General features: G+C 38.6%; 1 protein-coding gene and 1 long non-coding RNA gene across 13 annotated transcripts in view; one reads left to right on the forward strand and one right to left on the reverse strand.

Moving 5' to 3' along the window:
* LOC135324986 (uncharacterized) overlaps positions 1-18,071 on the forward strand; it is a 152,654-nt gene extending 134,583 nt beyond the window's left edge. For 9 of the 12 annotated variants that reach the window (XR_010386215.1, XR_010386209.1, XR_010386211.1 and 6 more), the window contains 3 exons: positions 6,683-6,931; positions 14,706-14,875; positions 16,509-18,071. This is a non-coding gene — a long non-coding RNA (uncharacterized LOC135324986). The remainder of the gene's footprint in view (positions 1-6,682; positions 6,932-14,705; positions 14,876-16,508) is intronic. The other 3 variants (XR_010386210.1, XR_010386214.1, XR_010386218.1) reach the window with 3 other exon arrangements.
* KCNN2 (potassium calcium-activated channel subfamily N member 2) overlaps positions 1-21,622 on the reverse strand; it is a 300,746-nt gene that overhangs the window by 3,060 nt on the left and 276,064 nt on the right. Inside the window, exons 13-15 of the mRNA XM_064502223.1 lie at positions 21,372-21,513; positions 7,795-7,905; positions 4,833-4,960 (exon numbers count right to left, since the gene is read on the reverse strand). Of these exons, the coding sequence (XP_064358293.1) occupies positions 4,833-4,960; positions 7,795-7,905; positions 21,372-21,513 (381 nt within the window). The remainder of the gene's footprint in view (positions 1-4,832; positions 4,961-7,794; positions 7,906-21,371; positions 21,514-21,622) is intronic.

Consider the following 21,622-nt stretch of genomic DNA (forward strand, 5'->3'; position numbering starts at 1 on the left):
CCTGTTCAGTCGGAAATGGATTGGGTTAGCAGGTGTTTGAACCTGATGGAAATACAGTGATAAGTGAGTTTCCCACTACTTTAAACAGAACTTTCACCTGACCAGCAGCTAAATAACCAATATGCTTGCCAATACATTTAATTTCCTTACCTTTCTGTACATAGCTTGCAAATCTAAATATGATTACATTTTAAACTTATGTTAGCCATACCTTTTCAATGCACTATTCAAAAATATTATGAAAGAATTGAGTGTATATTTTATCTTTTATGCTTACCTAACTGTACTGTGCACATACTTTGAAAGATATATGCATGACCTTCTCTACATGTTCTCTGAATTAAACTCCACGTTTTTCAGATTAACTTCTATAGGAGTGGTTTCTATATGTGATTTTCAAAAATAAACAACTCTTAAGTGTATGAGTGGTTTATTAAACATTTCCCAACAGAGACTAAATTGGGCTTTCAGTGACTTTTCCAGTGGATGTTCTGAGCAATAAATAGCATTTTTCAAAAACAACACATGAATTTATAACACATGGATGATAGATGCCATGTAGTCTTCTAATATCTAAAAGGGCAACCAAGTGCTTAGCTCTCAAATGAAAATAACAGCAGCATTTTATGGCATGTGGGTTGCTAACACACATTCTGCCTATTTATTTCTCAATATTACGTTACTTAGAAAGTTATGTATATCTTATAAAGCAAACATGACTTTACAAAAGCATGTACAACTGTTCTTGTGAAACAAAAACTGAAACTCTGGCAGTGGCACAAAAGCGCTCCATGCCACTGCCAGCTTGTGTGGTATAGTCATGGCAGTTGCAAAGAAGTTCTCCTTCACTTCATGGCTTTGTATGCCTCAGAGTGCTCCAGCCCCAACGCAGATGTGGAAAATCCTTTTGCCTTCTCTGTATTTTGAATAAATAGGGGATGAAATTCTGACCCTGCTTAAGTTAATAACAAAACTGCCGAGGCTTTCAGAGTGATCAGGATTATATCCTTAGACTCTTGGAAGCTAAGCAATCTGTTCATCTCCAATAGCTTGACATTTCCAAGATAGCTATAAATTATTTTAAACTGGAGACAGAATTTAGGGAAGAAGTGCTATCCTGTGATGTTTATTTTTCTAAACTAAATTGGAGAAAATGTATACAAATTACCACTTAAATCCTGAGAAGCAGGTGAAGGCTGGTAGCTTCAACAAAGTTGAAGCTTTTGTTGTGGGTTTTTTGTTTTCATTTGTATGTATACATATGTAGATATACATAGGTGTATTTCTAGCTGTCTATGTGTCTGTCCATCCAGCTAAATAAATAAAAGCCTTTCGGGAGATGCTCCCAAATCGGGGAGTTTGTATTCAGATCTTTGGTTACCAAACATTTGCCTTTCACATCTAGGCTAACCTCCATGAGGAAGGTAAGTAAGTTGTGAACAGTGAGTATCTTTCTTAATATGTAGAAAGAACTCTGTTAAGGTAGAAATCAATTGTTCACATAAAGTTGACATTCCAGCAGCTTGTTACTGAATGTCTTATGCACTTTTTTTTCCCCTAGAGGCTTCCTTCAGAGCACAATGTATATATGGTTTGTAGGAATGGGGCTTTCAGAGGCTATGCGCTGGAGCTATTTTAAAGGAAAAACCATGGAGGACCATCCAGTGTTATAAGTTATATCCTCACAGCCCCAGGACAGAGTATTTACTCAGAGATAAGCACGTAGTGATTTGACCAGAATGATAATACTAGTGTTATGGTGAGCACTCTCGCAAACAATCTGCAGGATACATACTTTCTGCTCAAGATTCTTTGAATCATCTATTTGCCAGTTTCCATGTTGACTGACTTCTAAAATTTTGAGCAATCTGTTATCAAAAGCAGTACCAGCTGACATCAGTGTGACAGTACCTAATGGTAACCAGCCCTAAACCCACACAGACTGTAAAAACGTATCTCTAGGTAATGGCAAGTCTTTAGCTGCAGCAGCCAGATTACAAGAAAAGTGACAGGCTTTTGTTCTCAAGTTCATTAAGAGGAAATATAAAACATCCTGATTTTATGAACTTCACTTATCACAGCAAAAGATCATGATTCTGGATCGCGTTTCCATGGCAGCAATCAGACTATCGAAGTTCACAAATAAAGACTCTATTTTTCGCATGCAGACAGTGGTAAATTCTGCAAATTTAGAAAGGAACAGCTCATACAACTTACTTCCGAGCTCTATTTTCATTTTGTTGAAATAAAAAGACAAAACAAAAGAAAACAAACTGTAAAATATACTAAAACAACCAAATGAGCACAGTGGGCTTGATTCAGCACGTCGGACATCCTAGGGACTTGCTACTGCTTCTACTCAGTAACTGCCTCATGTGGAGTCTAATTCGCTTGTATTTATGACAAAGGGACTTGCAGTATGTTGAAACCTTCCCATCAGCTGTAGATTTTCTTAATAATATCGCATTTTTATGCATTGTATGAATGTTTCTAGTGCTGATTTCCCCTTCACCTTTTTTAGTGTGTATGAGGAAGAAAAAAGACCCAGACCAGCTGAAGGTAGCACAGTCACAGGCAATATCTTCAGACCTTTTAGGGTTGTGAGTTTGAGATTGTTACCGTGCCCTACTCCGATTTCTTGTATAATACTGGCCCTAAAGCTTCATTCTTTTCTTCCCTGCCTCCAGCCCAACGGTTAAGGAAGTGTGGGAGAGGGACCAATAAAAACCTGAGAATCCAGAAAGATGGAAGAGAGCCATAGGCTGCAGTGAGTCCCTTGCTCCCTTGAGAAAAGCTCAAAGATGCAAGGGGAGAGCAAACAAATTGCACTCAGCTACTCTGCTGCCACTGGAAGAAAGCAGGCTGCTAGAGCAATGTTTCCATGCAAGGCACATTCCTCAGCATGCTGAGAAAGCTATCCATTTTTTTTTTCTTAAATAGAACAGTTTTTGGAATGGGAAGCAAAGTGCTAAAGGACAGAGGGAAATATATTATTAACATAGCTCTTCAAAGTTTGGCTGGTACAGCTAGGAAAAAAAATGACTGCTGACACCTTCTCCTTCCCCCCCTCCCCCTACCTGATTAAGGCAGGTGCACAACAACACTTTGCAACCTGTGATGCTCTTCTGGGCTTGAATGGTAATGCAAAGCTGCAGATCGAGCCTGCTGTGCTTTTTATTTTAGATTCCTCTTTGCACGCGCACACACACACACACCCACACACACACACCCCCCCATAAGTAAGTAATAAGGTTAAAATGTTAAGGCATAACCTTTGCAATCAGGGATTCAAGTCTTGCAAAGGATGCATAGGACATGCCATCCTCTACACCCAAACCCCTGCCCCTTCTCTTCTCCCCCCCAGTCATTTAAGCTGAGCAACATGTCAGAATTGAGCCAATATATATATTTTTTTCCCCTTACCTAAAAATGCCTCAGCTTTTGTGGCTTTGTTATTGCCTCAACTATTTCTACAAGAGCACAGTAACAGTTAATCTTGCAAGTTTGCTAAATATGGTTTGTAGAATATTTCATACTTTAAAGTTTAGCTACCTCTTCCTTAAAACAATGCTATTAGACAGAGGAGCAGTGACTGTTATCCTCAGTTTACTAATAAGAAATAAGATAATGTGGCCTTCTCTCTCCTCTCTTTCACACGAAATGATGCCACACAGGAGAGTCTGCATGAATGTAGGTGGGTCAGTGGTACATAGCCCTCCTCGCAGCTCGGCTCACATAAAGACTGCTCTTAAAGTTATCAAAAAAAAAAGTTCAAACTGAGTCTTAATTAATTTAGGTGCATTTCCACAATATGTCATGAAAACATATTTTGTAGGCTGTACAAATGGCTGCTACAGGCTAGATGGGTATGTCAAATAGAGCACACAAATAGTGGCATGGGTCCTGGTCATTCACTATGATGAATATGTGGTTCCTGAGGACAAAAGGCCTTTCTCCCATATAATCCAAGAAATAGTAACTGAATCATTGTACAACTCTAGCAGTGAGCTAGCTTTATGACAAATACATACTACAAATTTTAGCTAAATACTTACAGACTGGCATACCATAATTCAGCCTAATCCTACTGTTGGTCACAGTTCTCAGGCTTGCTTTCAGTTCCTTCAGGTGTTCAGCAGAGGGGAAGAGCTGAGCTGAATTATGCCAGCAGTGTCCAACAGCCATACAATGGTTGCTGGCATATACTCCCATTTGCTACTCCTGATGCCAGGGTTAATAGCTGACATATCTACTTTTGATTTTAACCACTAAGAAAATATGGGTGAGAGAAGCAGCTGATTGCTGTTGAGCTGCACAAAGTAAGCCGAGAACTTGATTGTATGTGCTTTTCATTAAACACTACATACCCATTCATAGCAGCTGTTCTAGCACATCATTCTGATGTGAAATTATTAGAACATTTGCTACAAATGAAACCATTTTTCCTATCATCTACTGTACTTTGTAGCTTTTTTTTTTAACCTGTAGGGCAAAGAAATACAACAAAGGATAGTCTCAGTGGCAACACACCCACCCACACATGCACACCCAGACACACCCACCCACCCACAGCTAATTCATGAACCATTATGAACACCTATGAAAAAATTTATGACCAATTGATTTATCCTGTGTTGGGCATACACAGCCAGCATACTTTCTTTTCTAAATAGACACTACAATAAAAAAAAAAAAAAAAAAAAACCACCTCATTTTTGTCTTACTCTGAAAGAAGGAGAAAATGCAAACTCAAGAGCAAAGTTCTCAGTAGGGGGAGAGAAAGTGAGACCAAAAATGCTTGGACAAAAAATAAAAAGCAAAATAGTACTTACTGATGAATAGCTTGCAAGAATTTGCGTTGATGTTTCCTTACTTTCGCATGGTCTATCTTTTTAACCAGCTTTGTGTTTTTATAAATTAACCATGTTTCCCTGAGTACATTGGCCGCTGCATTTTTCACCTGTTTAATAAAAGAAAAACACGAGGCTGACAAAAAATAGCATTATGTCTGTTTTTTTAAATCCATTCTAGTGTAAACCCTTTCTAAAGTACCTTAAGACTCTGCCTGTGGGAAGTGGGTATATGAGGAAGCTGCAGCAGTGAGGCCAGAAAGAAATGGCCCGACCAGAGAGACTGCTGAGCAATTTCTGTGCTGCTTGTAAGAGTGATACTGGGACCAGCTTTCTTTGCATCTGGGAATTTCCTGTCCCTCTTGAAAACAGTTAGGACCATTTGGTGTTTATGGCAATATAAATTACAGTGAGGGAGTATTAATGCATTATCTGTACGGTAATTAACTAGATGTATTTTATAGGACCCTAAAGTTCCTCTCTTCCTGTTCTATGATTATTACCTCCTACTTCTCTTAGCAATTTAACAGTCTTAAATTTCCAGGACTGTTCAAACAGATTTTATTTTTCTGCATTTGTTTCCTTATTCTGGTTTCTTTTCTTGCCATTCTCACAGGAGATGAAAAATACCTTGTTAATGAATGTAGCTAGTGTTCTATTTCATGAATTCTTTGATTATTTTTTAGTGGGTCTGTAAAATGTTAGAGTACCCACAGTTCCTTCCTAGGCCCTCCAATATTCTGAGGAATACTTGAAAACAATAGACAATTTAAATGTAATGTTGTTTAATGACACAATTACTACGTTACTTATAAAGGCAAACAGTCCTTATTATCTCTACTTTCTCTCCCGCTGGCTTTCTATCATGCCAGCCACTGCAGCATCAGAGCTAAGCTGATGTATCGGTTCAGACCCTGTGGGAATGCCGTGCAGTTGCTCCTTCTGTGCAGGAGCTCCCACCTTGCACCTGTAAAAGCACTGGAGGACTTTGGCCCTGACTTCATTGGAAGCAGGATCAAGTTTTAAAGCCTTCCTCCAGATCTCCAGTCCTTGCATTTCCGTAAGGTCTGGCTGTCTTCAGGCTGCAAGGAAACCTCTCCCGTATCTGTGGCACTGATTTGTGATAGGCATCTCCAAATTAACGGGTTGGTTTGCTTTTCACTTGCTTTGAGTTTTGTGCGTACTGAAGCTACCAAAGCCCTACTTGGATACCCTACTGAACTGATATTTAGATTTATATGAAGGATAGCTGAATGGAATAAACTTTAAAAGGCACAAATGAGCGCAAGACTCTCAAAATCTGGCCAATCTTCACAAACCCCTCTTTCCCCTGAAAGAAATTTTCAGCTCAGCTGTCAGATTACACTTCAAAAGTTTTCTTGTCAGCTCCTTGAATGGCAACTTCTTACCTCATTGTGGACAAGCATCAAAGCATTCTGCTGCATTTGAAATCACCATCTGTGAGCGAGACTATTTTAGCTACCTGTTTCTCTGTACTCTTCACATATTAGTTTCCTGCGGTGGGATTCATTTGGCCAAATGTCTCAATTTACAGTAGATTCCTACTCTAATCAAAGGAACTGACTCAGATAAGATTCACCTCATTTCTGGTACCACCAGTGTACATTTCCAAAAGCATATGTCTCTGTTAGGAAGGGACAAACTGTTCTCTGTGACCCAGTATCAACTGGACCTTAACTGATTATAATGGGGGTGTAAAGCAGCAAGCTCAGCTAGACACTTAAAGGTAGGTTACATGAATCCCACCCTTTATGCCTATGTAAGAACTGCCTTCCCACTTGTCTTTGGTTTTCCCCGCTGTAACTACTTAGGGGAGATGTATGCTTTTCCCTGGAGACTGGCACAGAGATGTGGAAGCTAATACAACTGGAGGAACATTTTGACATGCCCAAGAGGAGCATCTGCTCCAGTGGAGACATTTCCCAGGTCTCCTGAGCAGTGGAGCAGCGCCACGTGGCACCACTGCGAGGAGCTCTGCTGACACAGCTGACCTGCCCGATCCAGAGAAGAGCCTGCTTTCCGCTTCAGGGCTCTCCACCCATCAGTAAGGACAAGCTCCGGTGAGTTCCCATTCTGAGTGTGAAGGCTTTCCTCTCAGTATTGGTTCTCCTCAATAACTAAAATTAATCAAGGGGAGAGGATGTTGTAGCTCCCACTCATTTTTGCATTTCCTCAACACTGACCTGTTTTTCCTGGATGTAGGATTTCTACTGCCTCCTTTGCTGTGTTCTTTCATTTTCCAAGATCTTATTTGTGAACAGAAATTTAAGTTATATCTCTTAAGGAAAATTTAAAAATAGTTTTTATGAATGTTAATGATTTCTGAAGTTTTTGTTCTTATTAATACCTCTTCCAAATATTTTTATTATCTACAAAATATCTTTCAGGGTGCTGCATTACTGTGTGCAGCTGTGTGAGCCATGTGTTCAGTACACAAAGCAATTGCAAAGACTATCTCACTCACAAACTATGAATACTTGAAATTTATTCTTAAGTATAAGAAGGCATATCTTTTTCTAAAGGACAGTCCTTCATAGCTTGAAATTCTGAAATATATCATTCATTTCATCTATTTTAGCCACAAGAATTCTACGTATTCTTTTCATAGGCTGTATGAGAGTTTGTCAGTTTAAAATATTAGTCTCTAGTTTCATAGCTTTTAACTGTTGGTTATATGAGTTGTCTTGCAGCAGCAAGGACCCTCTATAAAAGAATAAGCAAACCCTCAAAATCTGCCAGGGAACTGCTGTTGCCCTTGACTTCAGAGAGCTCAGGGCATTCACTTCCTTCATATGGCACCTTGCAAAATCACACTTATGAAGAAGTTCAGTAAGAGAATGGAGCAAGAGATCATTTAAAACAAATGCAGAAATAGATTTAACATACATTTCCTTTTCAGTTGTGAATATAAAGTGCGACTTACTCTTTTAGTTAGCTGGGTGTCCATCATGAAATTATGCACATGTTTTTCAGCTTTGGTAAGTTCTAACTTCCTTGCAACCACAGCTACCACCAGTGCAGTGCACCCAGCACCCTGAAAACAATAAAACAAATCCCCAAGATGTTACTACTGCATTTTGCAGGGTTTTTAGTGGAGTTTTCTCCTTTGCTGTAGAAATATGGCAGGCATCAGGTAATTCACCATCCCTAGTAAATACAGCGAACACGCTACAGCTATTTCAGTTCAGAGTAATAGGAAGAGTCAGCAATTGCAGCCTAGTAAACTGTCAAGGCATCAAAATAATTAGTGAGCAACATCATTTAAAAGTTCTGCTTTTTTTCCTGCAGGAGTTGAAAATTCAAATCCCATTTCTAGTGCATAAACAAAGGGGGTTATGAGAACAAGTTTTAAAACTCTCATATTAGTAAATAAATGCAGAATACCCTGTTCTTAACAACTGACTACAGTGTATGGAATTGCTAAAGAAAAAATTAGATTAGATTAATACTTAGCACACAAAAAAGAAAGCTTTCTTAGGATTTTCTTTAAGGCCTAAAGTTATCATAAATTTAGTATTTAACCACTTCAGTATACTTCTTTGTTGTTTTCTGAGGCCTACAATGATCTTCTCCCTATAGAATTTCTGTATCTCTTATTACCATTTAAAATAGTACACAACCACAACAGCATTACTCCAAAACTTGAATGTAGAAAGTTGCAAGTTTCCATTTTGTGCTGTGCATATGTATGTATGTATACCTGTATATATGTACAGCCATGCATGTTCGTAACAGGCCAAAGCCAGCAGGTGCCAGTTCCTTTGAAATGACAGTACCTTTATCAGCATTGCAAGATTAAAGTTTTTTAATGGAAGGAAATGGAAGCTAGAATGAGTAAGGTAACTAGAAACAGCATATTACACGCGGCTCCTGGTACCATTTACTCTGACACCATTCCTAAATTCTACTGCTTTAGTATTTTTTTTTAAACCATGCTTCACAGATTGTTTTTAAAAAGGTATAAAATCACATTAAATATACTACAGCAGTGTTTAACTTGCAGGTTCACCCAAATCTAGCTGTTTAGTGCATCTGTATCAGTTACTCTCCTAGTGAAAAGCCATCTCTGTTTGAAGCTTACTACATTTTCAGTCACACAGCTTTCTTCCAGTCTTTCCATATTTCTCCCATTAATTTACTCTCGACCTGTTCCTCCTCTATATCTGCTTTACTGTCTCCAGAAAATACAGGAGAACATTGCTGAACCTAGCTTCCCAGGCACAAATTCCACTACTAAACACACAGAGATGCCAAAACAAACCAACTGATTGGAAGCCCTTATTCACACGCTGTTCTCAAAAAATGCATCGTTTTCCCTCTTAATTACTGATGTACCCAATGAATTTTGTGAAAGCCTCCAGTTAATTCGTCTCCAATTTCACTCCACTGGTAGATCGTCTCAATAAATTCATCTGCTCCCTCACAAGGACCCATCGTCTTCAATTAGTTCTGATCTATCAGAGTTTCTATCCCCCAGTACGCCTCAGGAAGCCCTCAGGTAACTCCCTTATAATTTTGCTGTGGTTGCCCATGTAGGTAAGATAGTTGGAGGCTTACTCTCTAATTGTGAGATGAAGGCAAAATGGGGATATGACAGGTTCTTTGCTTCCCCTCATCTCACTAGGGTTTAATGAGGAAGAAGATAGCTAATGCAGCTTAAGGCTGAGCACTCCCAAAACCCACCCAGCCTTTCGAGACAAGGATGAGACAATCCTATGTGATACAACTGAAAGAAACTCCCCAGAAAACAGGCAATTCTTCTCCAGTCGCCCTTCCTGTGAAGGAGGGCTGGAGGGAACAGCTAATATCCTTCTGTGTGGCAAAAAAAGCCCCTACCCCTTGCGATGGCAAGAACAAGAAGAGAACAGAAGTCTTTTGGCCCATAAGCGAGGCTAGCGCTCAGCAGGCCAAACGTTGACTCAACGACCTAACTCAGCACTATGCCTGCTTACAACAACAACATGCTTGCACTCACTGACTGCCAAACTGGTATGAGACTATTAATACGGAGCAGCTTGCTTGCCACTGGCAAAGTGGTGCAAAACAGCTGTTTATGCCAAGCAACTATGGAAGAGAAATATTTTATATATATAAAAAAAGAAAAGGAAAAAAAAGGAGGGATGTGAAGAGGAATGGTGCAACAGACAAAAGGAATTCAGTTTGAACTGAAATTATTCCAGGCATTTGGGATTAACTCTTATGTTTGTCACAGCAGTCACAATGGTCAAAGCTCTTAAAGGACAGTAGCTTTATATGTCACATGAAAGACAAGTGCCTGCAGCAGTAGCATATAGTCACTGGCATGTTATGGAAACCGCTGCTGTGGTTTGTATAACCTGCTAGCTTCCTCATCACCAAATTACAATTGCAAGTTATTCTCCATTCAGATTGCCACTCTTGGCTTCATGGGCTATGACATGATCTCAGGAGATGAAAACAGGCTCTTTTAACATTTCTGCAAAAGAGAGCAGTAAAACACTGGCTGCTTGTTTATTTTTTGCAATACCTTGAAGAAGAGCAAATTATTCTTTAAACAACTAACAGCTTTACAGACTAACACATTGAAATTCTCCTTAAAGTACATGATTCTAATTAATATTTTATGTTATTGCTCTGCACTTCTATATGGTTTCCCCTGAGGAGCTCAGCATCCTTAAAAATAATAATAAAGTGAGAATTATCCCGAATTGCAGCAATGAAACACAAGCGGTACTGTTATTTTTAAAATGGTAGCATCATACTCGCTATGTTTTGGCACATCCCTGTTCATCAGTAACATGAATTCAATGAGTTCATGCTCATACACCCAGGTTTTTTTCATTTATCAATACTATACAAAGCAGAAGCCTTTGGCTTCTTGTTAAAATAACTTGGGCTAAGTAAAAGCCCATGCTTTAACTCTAAGAAAGTCTCTTTTGAGAAAAAAAAATATTCTAAAAAAGGTCTTTTAAATTACTGTATTTTATAATTTCCAACATAATTCTTTTTATCCTGTTTTCAAGTAAATAATAAACCAAAACACTGCTTCAGGCTCCTGCTCAACTTTGAGGGGAATTATTTATCATTAAAAGCAAAGGAAAAAGGGAAGAATGTAAAAATTTTCAAGTATCAAGGCAGCAATTAATTCTACTTGGAATCTGCACTCTTCAGTCAGGCTCCTGTCTGCCTCTTCCATTACAGTGTTATTTTAAATTGTGTATTTTGTGTTGGTAAAGAGCATGACTTTAAGGGCACTTGGGACTTCCAGTACATGAAAACTGGAGAGAAAAAAGACCGAAAAGAATATTCATAATGTTCATCATCAGGCCTCTGAAACTTTAGCTACAGCTATACAGCTGAAAGCCACCCAAGCCCTCCACCCCACTGAACTGTCTATTCAAGGGGCAGCTAAAATAAAAGATGCAAAGGCACATGGCAGATTTCAAAGAAGTAAAAAGCAGCAGTTTGTCCTAATTAGTAAGTGGTGTTCACAACTGTGTACATCAGACCTAAACTTTCTGTCTTGAGACTATTTCAGAAAAGAGCCAAAATGACCAAAAAAAATCATTCGCTCATTGTCACTGTTCAGCTTGTGAATGATTTGAGGCAAATTTGAAAGACAGATGATTCATCTTTCGCAGTTTTTCAAAACTGCAAAATTCTCCTTTTTCAGTGCAGAAAAGCTTTTGCTTTGTAAATGTAAACATTTACAAACTATGTTGACAAATCCAGACACATCTGTTTAAAAACCTGGACACAAACTATTATAACACATACAATGTAAGCATCCCAGGCAAGTCAAAGTGTGCCCATATTGCTCAACTGCTCCATTTAATGCAAGAAGCTAGTAAGAGAATTAACCATCCAGCGTCTGCTCTCCTGAAGTACTGTATGGTCAAGGGTTTGCCAGCAACCACCAGGTTTAAAAGCTGATCTCCCTGGATTCTTCTGTTCTCCAGAAAGCATGCAGAGGCCAAATAAAACTATCTGCTAAATCAGGAGAAGCCCCAAAAGATCAGACTGTTGAAAATGGGTTTCTCAGAAATGCTCCAGACCAGCCTGCCACCTGCGAGCTGAGCAATGCCTGGCTTCGATTTGCAGTGAGCTGAAACCAAAGCATGTGAACCTCATCCTGAATGCACAGTATTTGTTGCTTCATATGAAATGGTGTGTATCAGTCCTTGGTAAAAAGTCTGAAAACAAACATATGACACAGCCTTTCAGTTAGGCAGAGCAACAAACACAGAACTGGATTTTACTGCATAGTGGTATCAAATCTCTGATGATGGTGATACAAAACCTGCATTTGGGAGCAATGTCCTTGAAGGAAAAGCCATTTATACTACACAGAGCATTCCTTGACCACTGATCCACTTAGCTGCTAGCCTGTATGAAAACATTTTGATATGTCTGCAAACAACTTAAGAACATTCTTCACAGCTCCAATTTTAAAGCTGCTGCTCCTGTTCCTAACAAGGAATGATGACTTAGGTTCAAATGCTCATCCAGGTAAGCCATAGCCCACGAAAGCTATCCCTAGGTAAGCTCTTTGATGCCTACAGTCCAAAGTAAATGGCACAAATAAATAGAAAGCAAATTTGTGCGGGTATCTGATACACATACGTACTTTTAGGTACTTGTTAAACATTTTTTTTCAGTTATGCAAGTCTATATGATGACTGATGTTCCTTAGAAAAATTAACATGAAAGAACAGGTAAGTTGAGGGGGGGAAAAAACAGATTCTGTCAATAGGTGTATGCTTTCTGACACAAAGCCTACACTATTTCAAAACAGCAAGAAAAGAAAGGTGAAATTAATTGTATTTTAAGTCCTACTTTGAATTTAGCAACTGAAAAAAAAATGCTAAAATGCACCTCCCAAGTGATGATACTTAGATTCCTGGTGTGTCATGATCACTTGCTCTAATACTGTATCGTAAGGCCTCCTTGGTCCTCTCTCTCTTTCCTATATGGGGATGGTAGGCTGTTTGGGAATTAGGACTACATATTCTCTTGTCTTTATACAACACCTGACTCAATGGGATCAGATAGAGCTCAGAAGTTCTACAGTAACATAAGTAACAATGAATGCAGATCGTAGGTCTGTACTGTACACATCACAACACTAGAGCTGACTTCGTCCTTTTTCTCCTTCAGCTCCCACTGTGCTCTGCTGAGATACCTATCAAGATACACATTATATACTATATCAGCTGAGGTACCTGTAGTAGTCTCATCACAGCCCACTATTCTGCTCTTTGCTGATGCAGCCCACCCTGAGCTTTCTGCCATCATCATCAGGGCTGCCAGTCTTGAGCTAATTAAATTAAAGCTGTCACAGAGAATTTAGATTACGGTACACTGCAGCAGACATAGCCATGCTCAAGTGCAACAGCCGCTCTAGAGGGGAAAAAGCTGCTGTTGCCCAGACTAACTAACATTGTATCTGATGAGGATGAGGCTACAAAGTGTGGATGAGGATCATGCCTTTCCTAAAATTTGCAAGTGCTCAGACTGAGGGTTCATTCTGACACTGTACACAGTGAGCACAAGACTGCACTATTCAGACTCAGACTTTGACAATGTCTAGGTTTTGGGTCTAGCATTCTGGTAAGGGCCCAATTTCAGTGATAACCAAAGAGAGGTGCTTGCAAGTCTTCACTTAAAGGTTATGTTTTGGAATTCTTTTTGTTGTCTTGTTTAAAAGCTAAGACAAAGAATGGTTAGCACTATCTGAGAACCTGCACTGAAAGCAGCATTTGGTCAGCAGCTTAAAAACCTGGGACTCAAGACACCCTACACTCCTTTAAGTAAATGCCTCTGGCATTTCCACTTGGTTCCATCTTTGGTAAGGTTCCAAAACGCATTTACAGGACAGCAGTGAATTGGGCAATTTCTGCAACTACTTTGACTGCCTGGAGGTCATATATATGCCTGAAGGGTGCCTACTGGTGAGAAAGGAAGCAATACAGTGTATCAGTGGCTCTGCTGAACGTCTGCCTGCAGCTTTGATTTAGCTGGACTGGAAGTGAAGTGCAGTCTTTAGTACTGTAGTTGTCACAAAAATGTCCTGCTATACTTGCCTGTAGCTGAAAGAAGGCAGCTGCCACATTTCTTGCTCATATCCCTTGGGATCCACTGAGGGAGAGAGAAGGTCCGCTTTGCAGACATATGGCTTTGGTGGGAAACTTAGCTCTGCACCAGAAAAGGCACAACATTCCTCCTGCTGCTCTGCATAAAATGAAAAGCCTGTAAGAATTTAAACAGATACTCTGCTCATTTGGCTCTCTAGAAGGTGGACTTACTGGACTACCCAGGGAGGAAAAAAGAAATAATAAAAAAATCTTGCTTGAAGTAAAAAAACAAAAACAAAAAGCTCTCCAAAACAAGCAATGAAAAAATTGAGGGAGGAATCCATCCATGAGACAGACAGAGGCTATGGAAATGGTATCATATAAGTGTGGTTTTGCATTTGTCGTTGTTTACTGAGAGAGAGATGTAATCTTACAACACCGAAACAAAGTAGGATAAGTAATAGGACAACAACTATACCATCTCAGCCAAAAATGTGACCTAAAATAGTTTTGCATTATTTATACTTCCATATATTTAATATTTTGGCTGGCTACTAACGTCTTTAGTGGAGTTTGTAAGTCTGTACCACAGCTAAAATTTGGTTGCAACATTTCAACTTCTGTAATACAGCAGATGAGCAGTAAGGGGTAATGGCAGGTGAGCGATAGCTATGTAGTAAACTCTTTTACTTTAGTAATGCAAGAGGAGTACTGAGAAAGGCTCGTGGGACAGCGCAGGAAGTAATGGTTTGTAAAACAAAGCCAGTCTCTCTTCCACTAGGTAAAACTGTAAATGATGGCAGCGCTAACTCGAACAAGCCCAAGAAGTGAGTGCACCCCCCGGATGGGCTCCTGGGAAGCCTTCAATCATCATAACAGCTGAAAAGCCCACTGGAGATCGTGATGAAATTGTTCTGCCTGGCATGCAAAACCTCGTTGCTGAACAAGGAGGTGAAATCTGATTTCCCTTAACTGGCAGGCTGAACAGCCTATAAAGCTGATGGGAAACATTAGTTTAGTAATTCAGGATGAGGCTACCAATGATGCTCTTGTCCAATGTCTGTCACAGGAAATCATGCAACCCCGAGAGTGTAAATACCAAACTTCCATGAGAATACTTGTAAAGGTATAAAACAATTGCTCTATTAAAATCCAAATGTATTGCAGATGAAACCAAATCAAATTACTTTTTTTCAAAACAAAGCAAAAGTTTTCCTACAACAACATTCTGCTCCAGTCATATTTATGTAAACAAAGGTATCTTGGGAGAACTGCTCTCCATTCCAGTCAGTAACTGACTGCCTTTGAACTTGCTGAAATGCAACCGTAATTCCTAATTACATCTAAGAGGGAAACCGTTTCTATGTCCTCTGACACTTCAAAAACTTCCCTATTCTATCAGGATGAAATTAAGACCTTCTGAGTGAGGGGTTTTTTTTGTTTGTTTGTTTTCCAATTCTAAAAGATGGTTACACCTTCCAGAAGATTTTGTTTATTCAAGTGGAGACAGAAGACTGCCTCTGCCATTCTTTCACAATCCAGCTTACTGCCCTAACCACTACTGCCCCAGGGATCGCTCACATGCTCTCTTTCTCTCTCAGGAACTATTCAACTTCATTTTTGTAATTTTATGTTCCTCCTTTATTTTTTCTTACTTCAGCTAAAAATTTCATCCCAACAAGCCATAGTTGTAAAACAACCCAGAAGAAATAACTACATTCCTGAGAAAAGTTCCCATTTTGGCAAACTGGTGTGCTGGAACAACAATAATGAAGGAGCTGAAAAAATTCTGACCAGCCCAACTACTACTAGTTTCAACCCTAATAATTTGAGCATCATTAACTCTCTTCTCCATTGTATGTTTCTGCTTGACACATCATCCATTTACATTGTGTTACGTTAGAAGGAACGAACACAAACTGTTCTGAACCCTGAGGTCACTTACATTTATTACCAAATTCTCACAATGAAATGAATTATATTCTAGCATATAGCTGAGAAGTGGACCTGAAATGCTACCAATCTGCATGAAAAGCTTTTCACATTTTCCTGTACTGTCAGGGAAGTAAAAACCAAGCTGCGTTCTAGATTTTTGAAATTCCTCCAGTAGGCTTCTCATTGACAAAGCTGTTCACCTCATTGCTCTGACCTTTTACCACCAGATAGGAGAAATGATAAAAATACTACAGACTCTTGATAAATGTGCAGAATGCTCTAGGTAAACCTTCAAATGGCAATACAATCTATTATCCTCTTACTGCTATTACAGAAAATTGAGTCACTTCTACAGTTCAACCATATTCACAAGGCAGTGTATTAGTCTTAAGAATATCTTTTCAGCTCTTTGAGCGTAACTCAGAATAGATTTCTGTGTTTTGTAAGCAATTCCATGTTTCTGCACCTAATTACAGAATTAAATGATGTAAAGAAAAGTTTTCATAAGAATCCCACAATGTTTTAGGCATTACAATGCAAAATAATTTATGATCTTTTGGTACATTATCCATGGAAAGTTCTTAAAATAAAACAGTTTTCAAACGTCACCACTGAAATCTGCTGTTTACCTTCCTTTTCTTTTATTCAGGAATCTTCCCAGGAGATCTGCAGCCAATGTTAACTCTGCAGTTACAGAATTACTCACCTACATGAGTGGGGTTCAGATTCAGGAGTTAAAAGATGCTACTCAAAAATTTTCTAGAAGAAACACCTCATCTCCTCCTTACCCACCTCTATACTGCAACTTGAAGAATACCTTCAACATTTGTATGCTTCCCTCATTGGCTTAATGAGCTCTCTGGTGTTCATTTTAATAAGAAGAGCATTTGAGCTACAATTTCAGCAACAATGAGGCCAACGTGAAAATCCTATAGGAAATTTATTTGATCTAAAACAATCTTCATTCAAGCTTTAGCCAGCCACGCTGTGCAGCCTGTGATTGAACAGTTATAACAGCTGCAACTCACCCATTTTGTCATAGGAACATAGGTTTGACCTACTAGTTCTGTCAAGTCTGCTTCTTGCTGTTGACAATGCTCTTCAGGAAGGCAATCCTTAACTCTGCACCACACAATAATGTACTAGCTCCCCATATAATGCTGCACGTAAAAGCAAAAGAGCCCTTCTCAAACCTCGCAGAAGATCCTGTATTTGAAGCCATAAGAATGTATTGCTATTATTTTATCTTGCATAACAACAAAAAGTTCATACAGATCTGTAAAAATTACCCATAAATACAGATTTACTCAGTAATTGCAACATGAATTGCACAGAATGACTATATGTAGCAGGAAGAAGCATTTCTACTTATTTATTTCAAATGTAATGGGTATTAATGGAGCCAGATAGACCACCTGTTCTCATACTAGGCAAGGAGCTATTCGATATCCTCCATATTCTTCATATATTTTTAATAGTTCATTTATTCATTCTCATTCTTCCAATTTTGCAGTCAGTTATGATGCAGCTTCCCAAACTTCTACTAGTTTCTACTATCCTTCTTTACATTTTTGCTTTGATATACTCCTCATAAATCAAGGAAAAACTGGCAAATCTCTCTGACATCCTGATTCTATAAAATAGTTCAGCAGGTGAAAACACTGTCCATGTATAAGCAGTGCTGCTGACGTTAACAGTGGCATGAACAAAGTGCTGCACCTGTAGCTGAGCTCAGCCTGCTGACCAGGACCTGTGAGGGCTGTTGGAGTGTGCACTGACAACCCCTGCATATTTGGTGGACAGACAAAATTCAGATGCATCGCATGGCACGGTGAAGACTGCGTGGATCTCCCCATCTCTTCCATATCCTGTTCTGATACAGAAGATGGCACTCATATTTCATCCATCCTTCACTATCTGCATGCCTACCTGATGCGTAGAGAGGGTGGCAGGCACGTTCACTATTAGATTTATGGCCTACCTGGTCCATAGTCTACTACTACTGCCAAGTGAAGTTACATTAGAAAAAACACTGATCGCTAATTAAGAGGGGGTTACCCAGGTTAGCTTCTCTTGCCAGTTTATTAAAAGCATCTGTATTTACTCATGCCACCGACTCTGTATTGTCCTGTTTCAATACTTTCATTAATGATTCGCATGTTTATGTGCTCTGCAAGATCAAAAATTAAATTGTTCAATATGGCAGAACACATTCTTTTGGTATTTCTCCTCTTTTTTCAAAAGCCAAATGGTTCATGGTTTTCTTTTTGCTTGTTCAATTGTTCTGATATATTACTCAGAGTTCTTTCTTTAGTGGCCTACTCTTAATAATTCTCAAGTGCTTTTTTTTCTTTTAGCATCATCAGAATATATTTAAAGTTTATCCTGTTTTCCGGGAGTATGTATTTGCAGAATTTAAAACATGTCACTTGAACCAATGTCTCAAGAGAGCAACAGCTATCAGTTTTAACAGTGCTGTCAGCAGACTGCATAAAGTTGACTTCCCTGGCTGGAGCCCAATGCAGGTTCAGCTCACGCAGTCCAATTTCCATCCCACAGAAAGCAAATCCTAAGGCAGAAGTGGGAGGAGAGCCAGCGCACACCTGGGCTCCTCTGTGAGCAGGGTGAGGACACAAAAGGAGCCCTCTCGAGGTATTGATCGCACTAGTCTAACAACGTATGTGCTACTTCAGATGCTAGGGAATTACATTTTTCTCTAAAAATCACACAAACGGTTTGATTTTACTTGTTATATTCATTTCACAGTTATTCTGGTGTATCTTTTAATTAGACTATCCATCATTCCTCTGCAAATGGAAATTTGTAAGCCTGTTCTTTTAGGATCTTATCTTTTCCACAATAAACATAAATTAGTTACTGTACAGGTTTCAAAAGAGTAGTTGTTTTTAAAGAATTATACGTAAACCCTATGAGCTTTTCGGTCTTGAACAGATCTTCTGGCCTAGACTTCATTAATATATTCACTGTTTCATACTGCTTATCTTTCAGATCTTTTACCAAAAGAAATCATTAATTTCAACATCTGAATTTGTCCCCTTGCTCCATAATTTTCCTGTCAAAGATGACAGTTTACCAAAGCCACATTACTGATGTCCTTTAAAATGCAATTAAGGGTCAAGACTTCCCATACTGTTTTAACTAACATCACTCTCTAACTACCTGACCCCTTTTTTTGTCAAGAATGCTTTCTTTCTGTGTCTCTAGGTATTTATCCCAAATTCATTATCATGTGATTCTGACTATGTACGTATTTCTGAGTGTTCAGAGTCCTAGTGCTTCTAAGGTAGTTGCAGAATTTTTAAATCATGGGGAAAAAAAAAAAAAATCAAAGACATGAGGGTGAGTATCATCTGTACATTTTACAACCCAAATTTTCAAAGGCATCTTATTTCAGCTGTGAAAAAGAAAAGCTATATATGCAAACGTAGTATACATTAACCAGCACTCTATATATGCAAACAGTATACATTAACTAGCACTTTAAGCTTCTCTCCAAAACAAAGGAAACAACCACTGTAAATAATTTTAGACCAGAAGCCAAACGGTGCTATCATAAGTAAAATTACAAATATAGCTTATAATTTCACCTTCTGTGTGGTTCATTCACCAGCGTGTAGAATAACACTTGAAATAATTTGGAGAGCGTTTCTGTGATTTCATTTTTGCCTTGTTCTCATTGTAATAAAACTGCATAGGCTACCCACGCCCATCAAACTTTTAAGACCAGTCCAGATGCTGATGTCATTTACATCAACATAAACCCGGTAGCAGTGTGAAACCTATGCGTGATTTGTATCAATACTAATATTCTTACTGCACTTCTGCAGGGATTTGAAACTCCTAAAATTTCTGTTGTTGTATGTTTTTTCATACTGAAAATGCCAAGAGTGCAGAACAATTTGTTTTGAGTGCATATTCAACACAAGTTAATCCAGAATTTGGCTGGTTTTGTTCAGAAAAGCCTAGTCAGAGATTGTAATGAGAAGGGATAACGATCTGATACTTGCATCCCAAAGCATTTGCTTCTTACTTCTAAATGGTTTCTGGGAAGAAGAAAAGCATTATAACAGAGTTGAGTCCCCTTTCTGCACATCCGTGTGGCAATATGTGCTACTTGTTCTCCTCTTTTCCTAATGAACTTATGGCACTATTTATCCTCTTTGGCATCAAAATCCTTCTGAGAATGAGGAACAAAGGCAAATACCCCAGAAGATGGCAGATTTGAGCTTAGTCAACAGCCTTTAGAAAAGCCTTCTGAGTCATTCCTCTTCAGCCTGTATTTTCCAACTAAATTAAAAACTGTATTTAAAGAGACATGCATGTGCCACCACCACCAAAATGCACTAGAAGTCCTTCTCAATAAAGGTCAAGGACCTGAAATCTGTCAGATGTTAAAAATTAAAAACAAAAACAAAAAAAAGAAGCATTTGGAAAGAAATCTTCAACAGTAAAATAATGCACTGATCTATTTTACTTTCTGGACAAAACATACATATATTTATAAATAACAGATTTACCAAAACACCTGTTAAAAAGAAGAAACTTTTTGCCACCATTTTTTTCAGCCATAATCCCAATATACCAGTTTAATAAAAGGTAGATATTTGAGCTGCGTTACTTTTATGATCAATAGATAAGAAAGCAGAAATAAATATATATATATATATATATGTTACTGTCAGATATATTATATTATGATGCCCATCCTGTTTTTCTCACTCATAGGGAAATTTACACAGGAGCTTTACACAAATAGAAGTGGCAGGATCAGGAGCCTTATTACTTCAAATTTACTGTAGATACCTAGAAGTTTCCAAGACAGTAATTTATTGTCCTGCTCCCTGCCAAATTGCACCTTTGGCCAAATGGTGCAATACACAAAAACTGAAATTAGACATGAGGTACATCTAATAAATATGTACTGAATATGTATCTACTAACAATTGCTGCATTTTATCAATGGCCTGCAAAAACTCATAATGAAAATGGCACTACATAAAACCACTTAGAGCAATGGAAGCTTGTGGACTGTATGGTATTAGACTCATAAGAAACAATGTAGAAAACTATGCACAGCCAAAAAGCTTATGCACACTAGCCACCACCACTGTTCTGTGCCTGTAAGTAACTTAATTTTAAGAAGCAAACGTCAGATCTGTAGGTTCCTTATTAGTAGTGGTCAAGTCACACATGTCTAAAGATAATTCAGAAAATGTGGCATCGTAACATTTAATGAAAGACTCTATTGAGATTTTGAAGCTGCAAATTACATTAGGGTGGAATTTGTTTCTCTGTATTTCATTACACAGCTCTTCATTTTACCTCTAGAGGACGAAAGCCCTCCGTTCCACAATATGGAATGAGAGACTTTGGGAGTGGTGAAAGTAAGCCTATACACTCTGCAAGCTTTTTGTTTTGCCAGCCAAGAGTTCTGGGACTAATTCCAGCAAACTTAATCTCATATCCGGTAAATAAATTCAGGAACACTCACCATGATTCCAGTGAGTAAACAGACTCCTTTCCCACAGTATGTATTAGGTACCATGTCACCATATCCAATGGATAGAAAAGTTATTGAAATCAACCACATTGCTCCAAGAAAGTTGCTAGTAACATCCTGTTGATCATGGTACCTGAAAAGAAAAAGAAAACAACAACTTTATCACAAAAACTTGTAGTAAATTTTTGTGCTGTCAGAAAGGGATATCACTATCTGATGATCCAACTCCTCTTGTCATTATT

Source organism: Dromaius novaehollandiae, chromosome Z, assembly GCF_036370855.1.
Source record: "Dromaius novaehollandiae isolate bDroNov1 chromosome Z, bDroNov1.hap1, whole genome shotgun sequence".
Lineage (NCBI taxonomy): Eukaryota > Metazoa > Chordata > Aves > Casuariiformes > Dromaiidae > Dromaius > Dromaius novaehollandiae.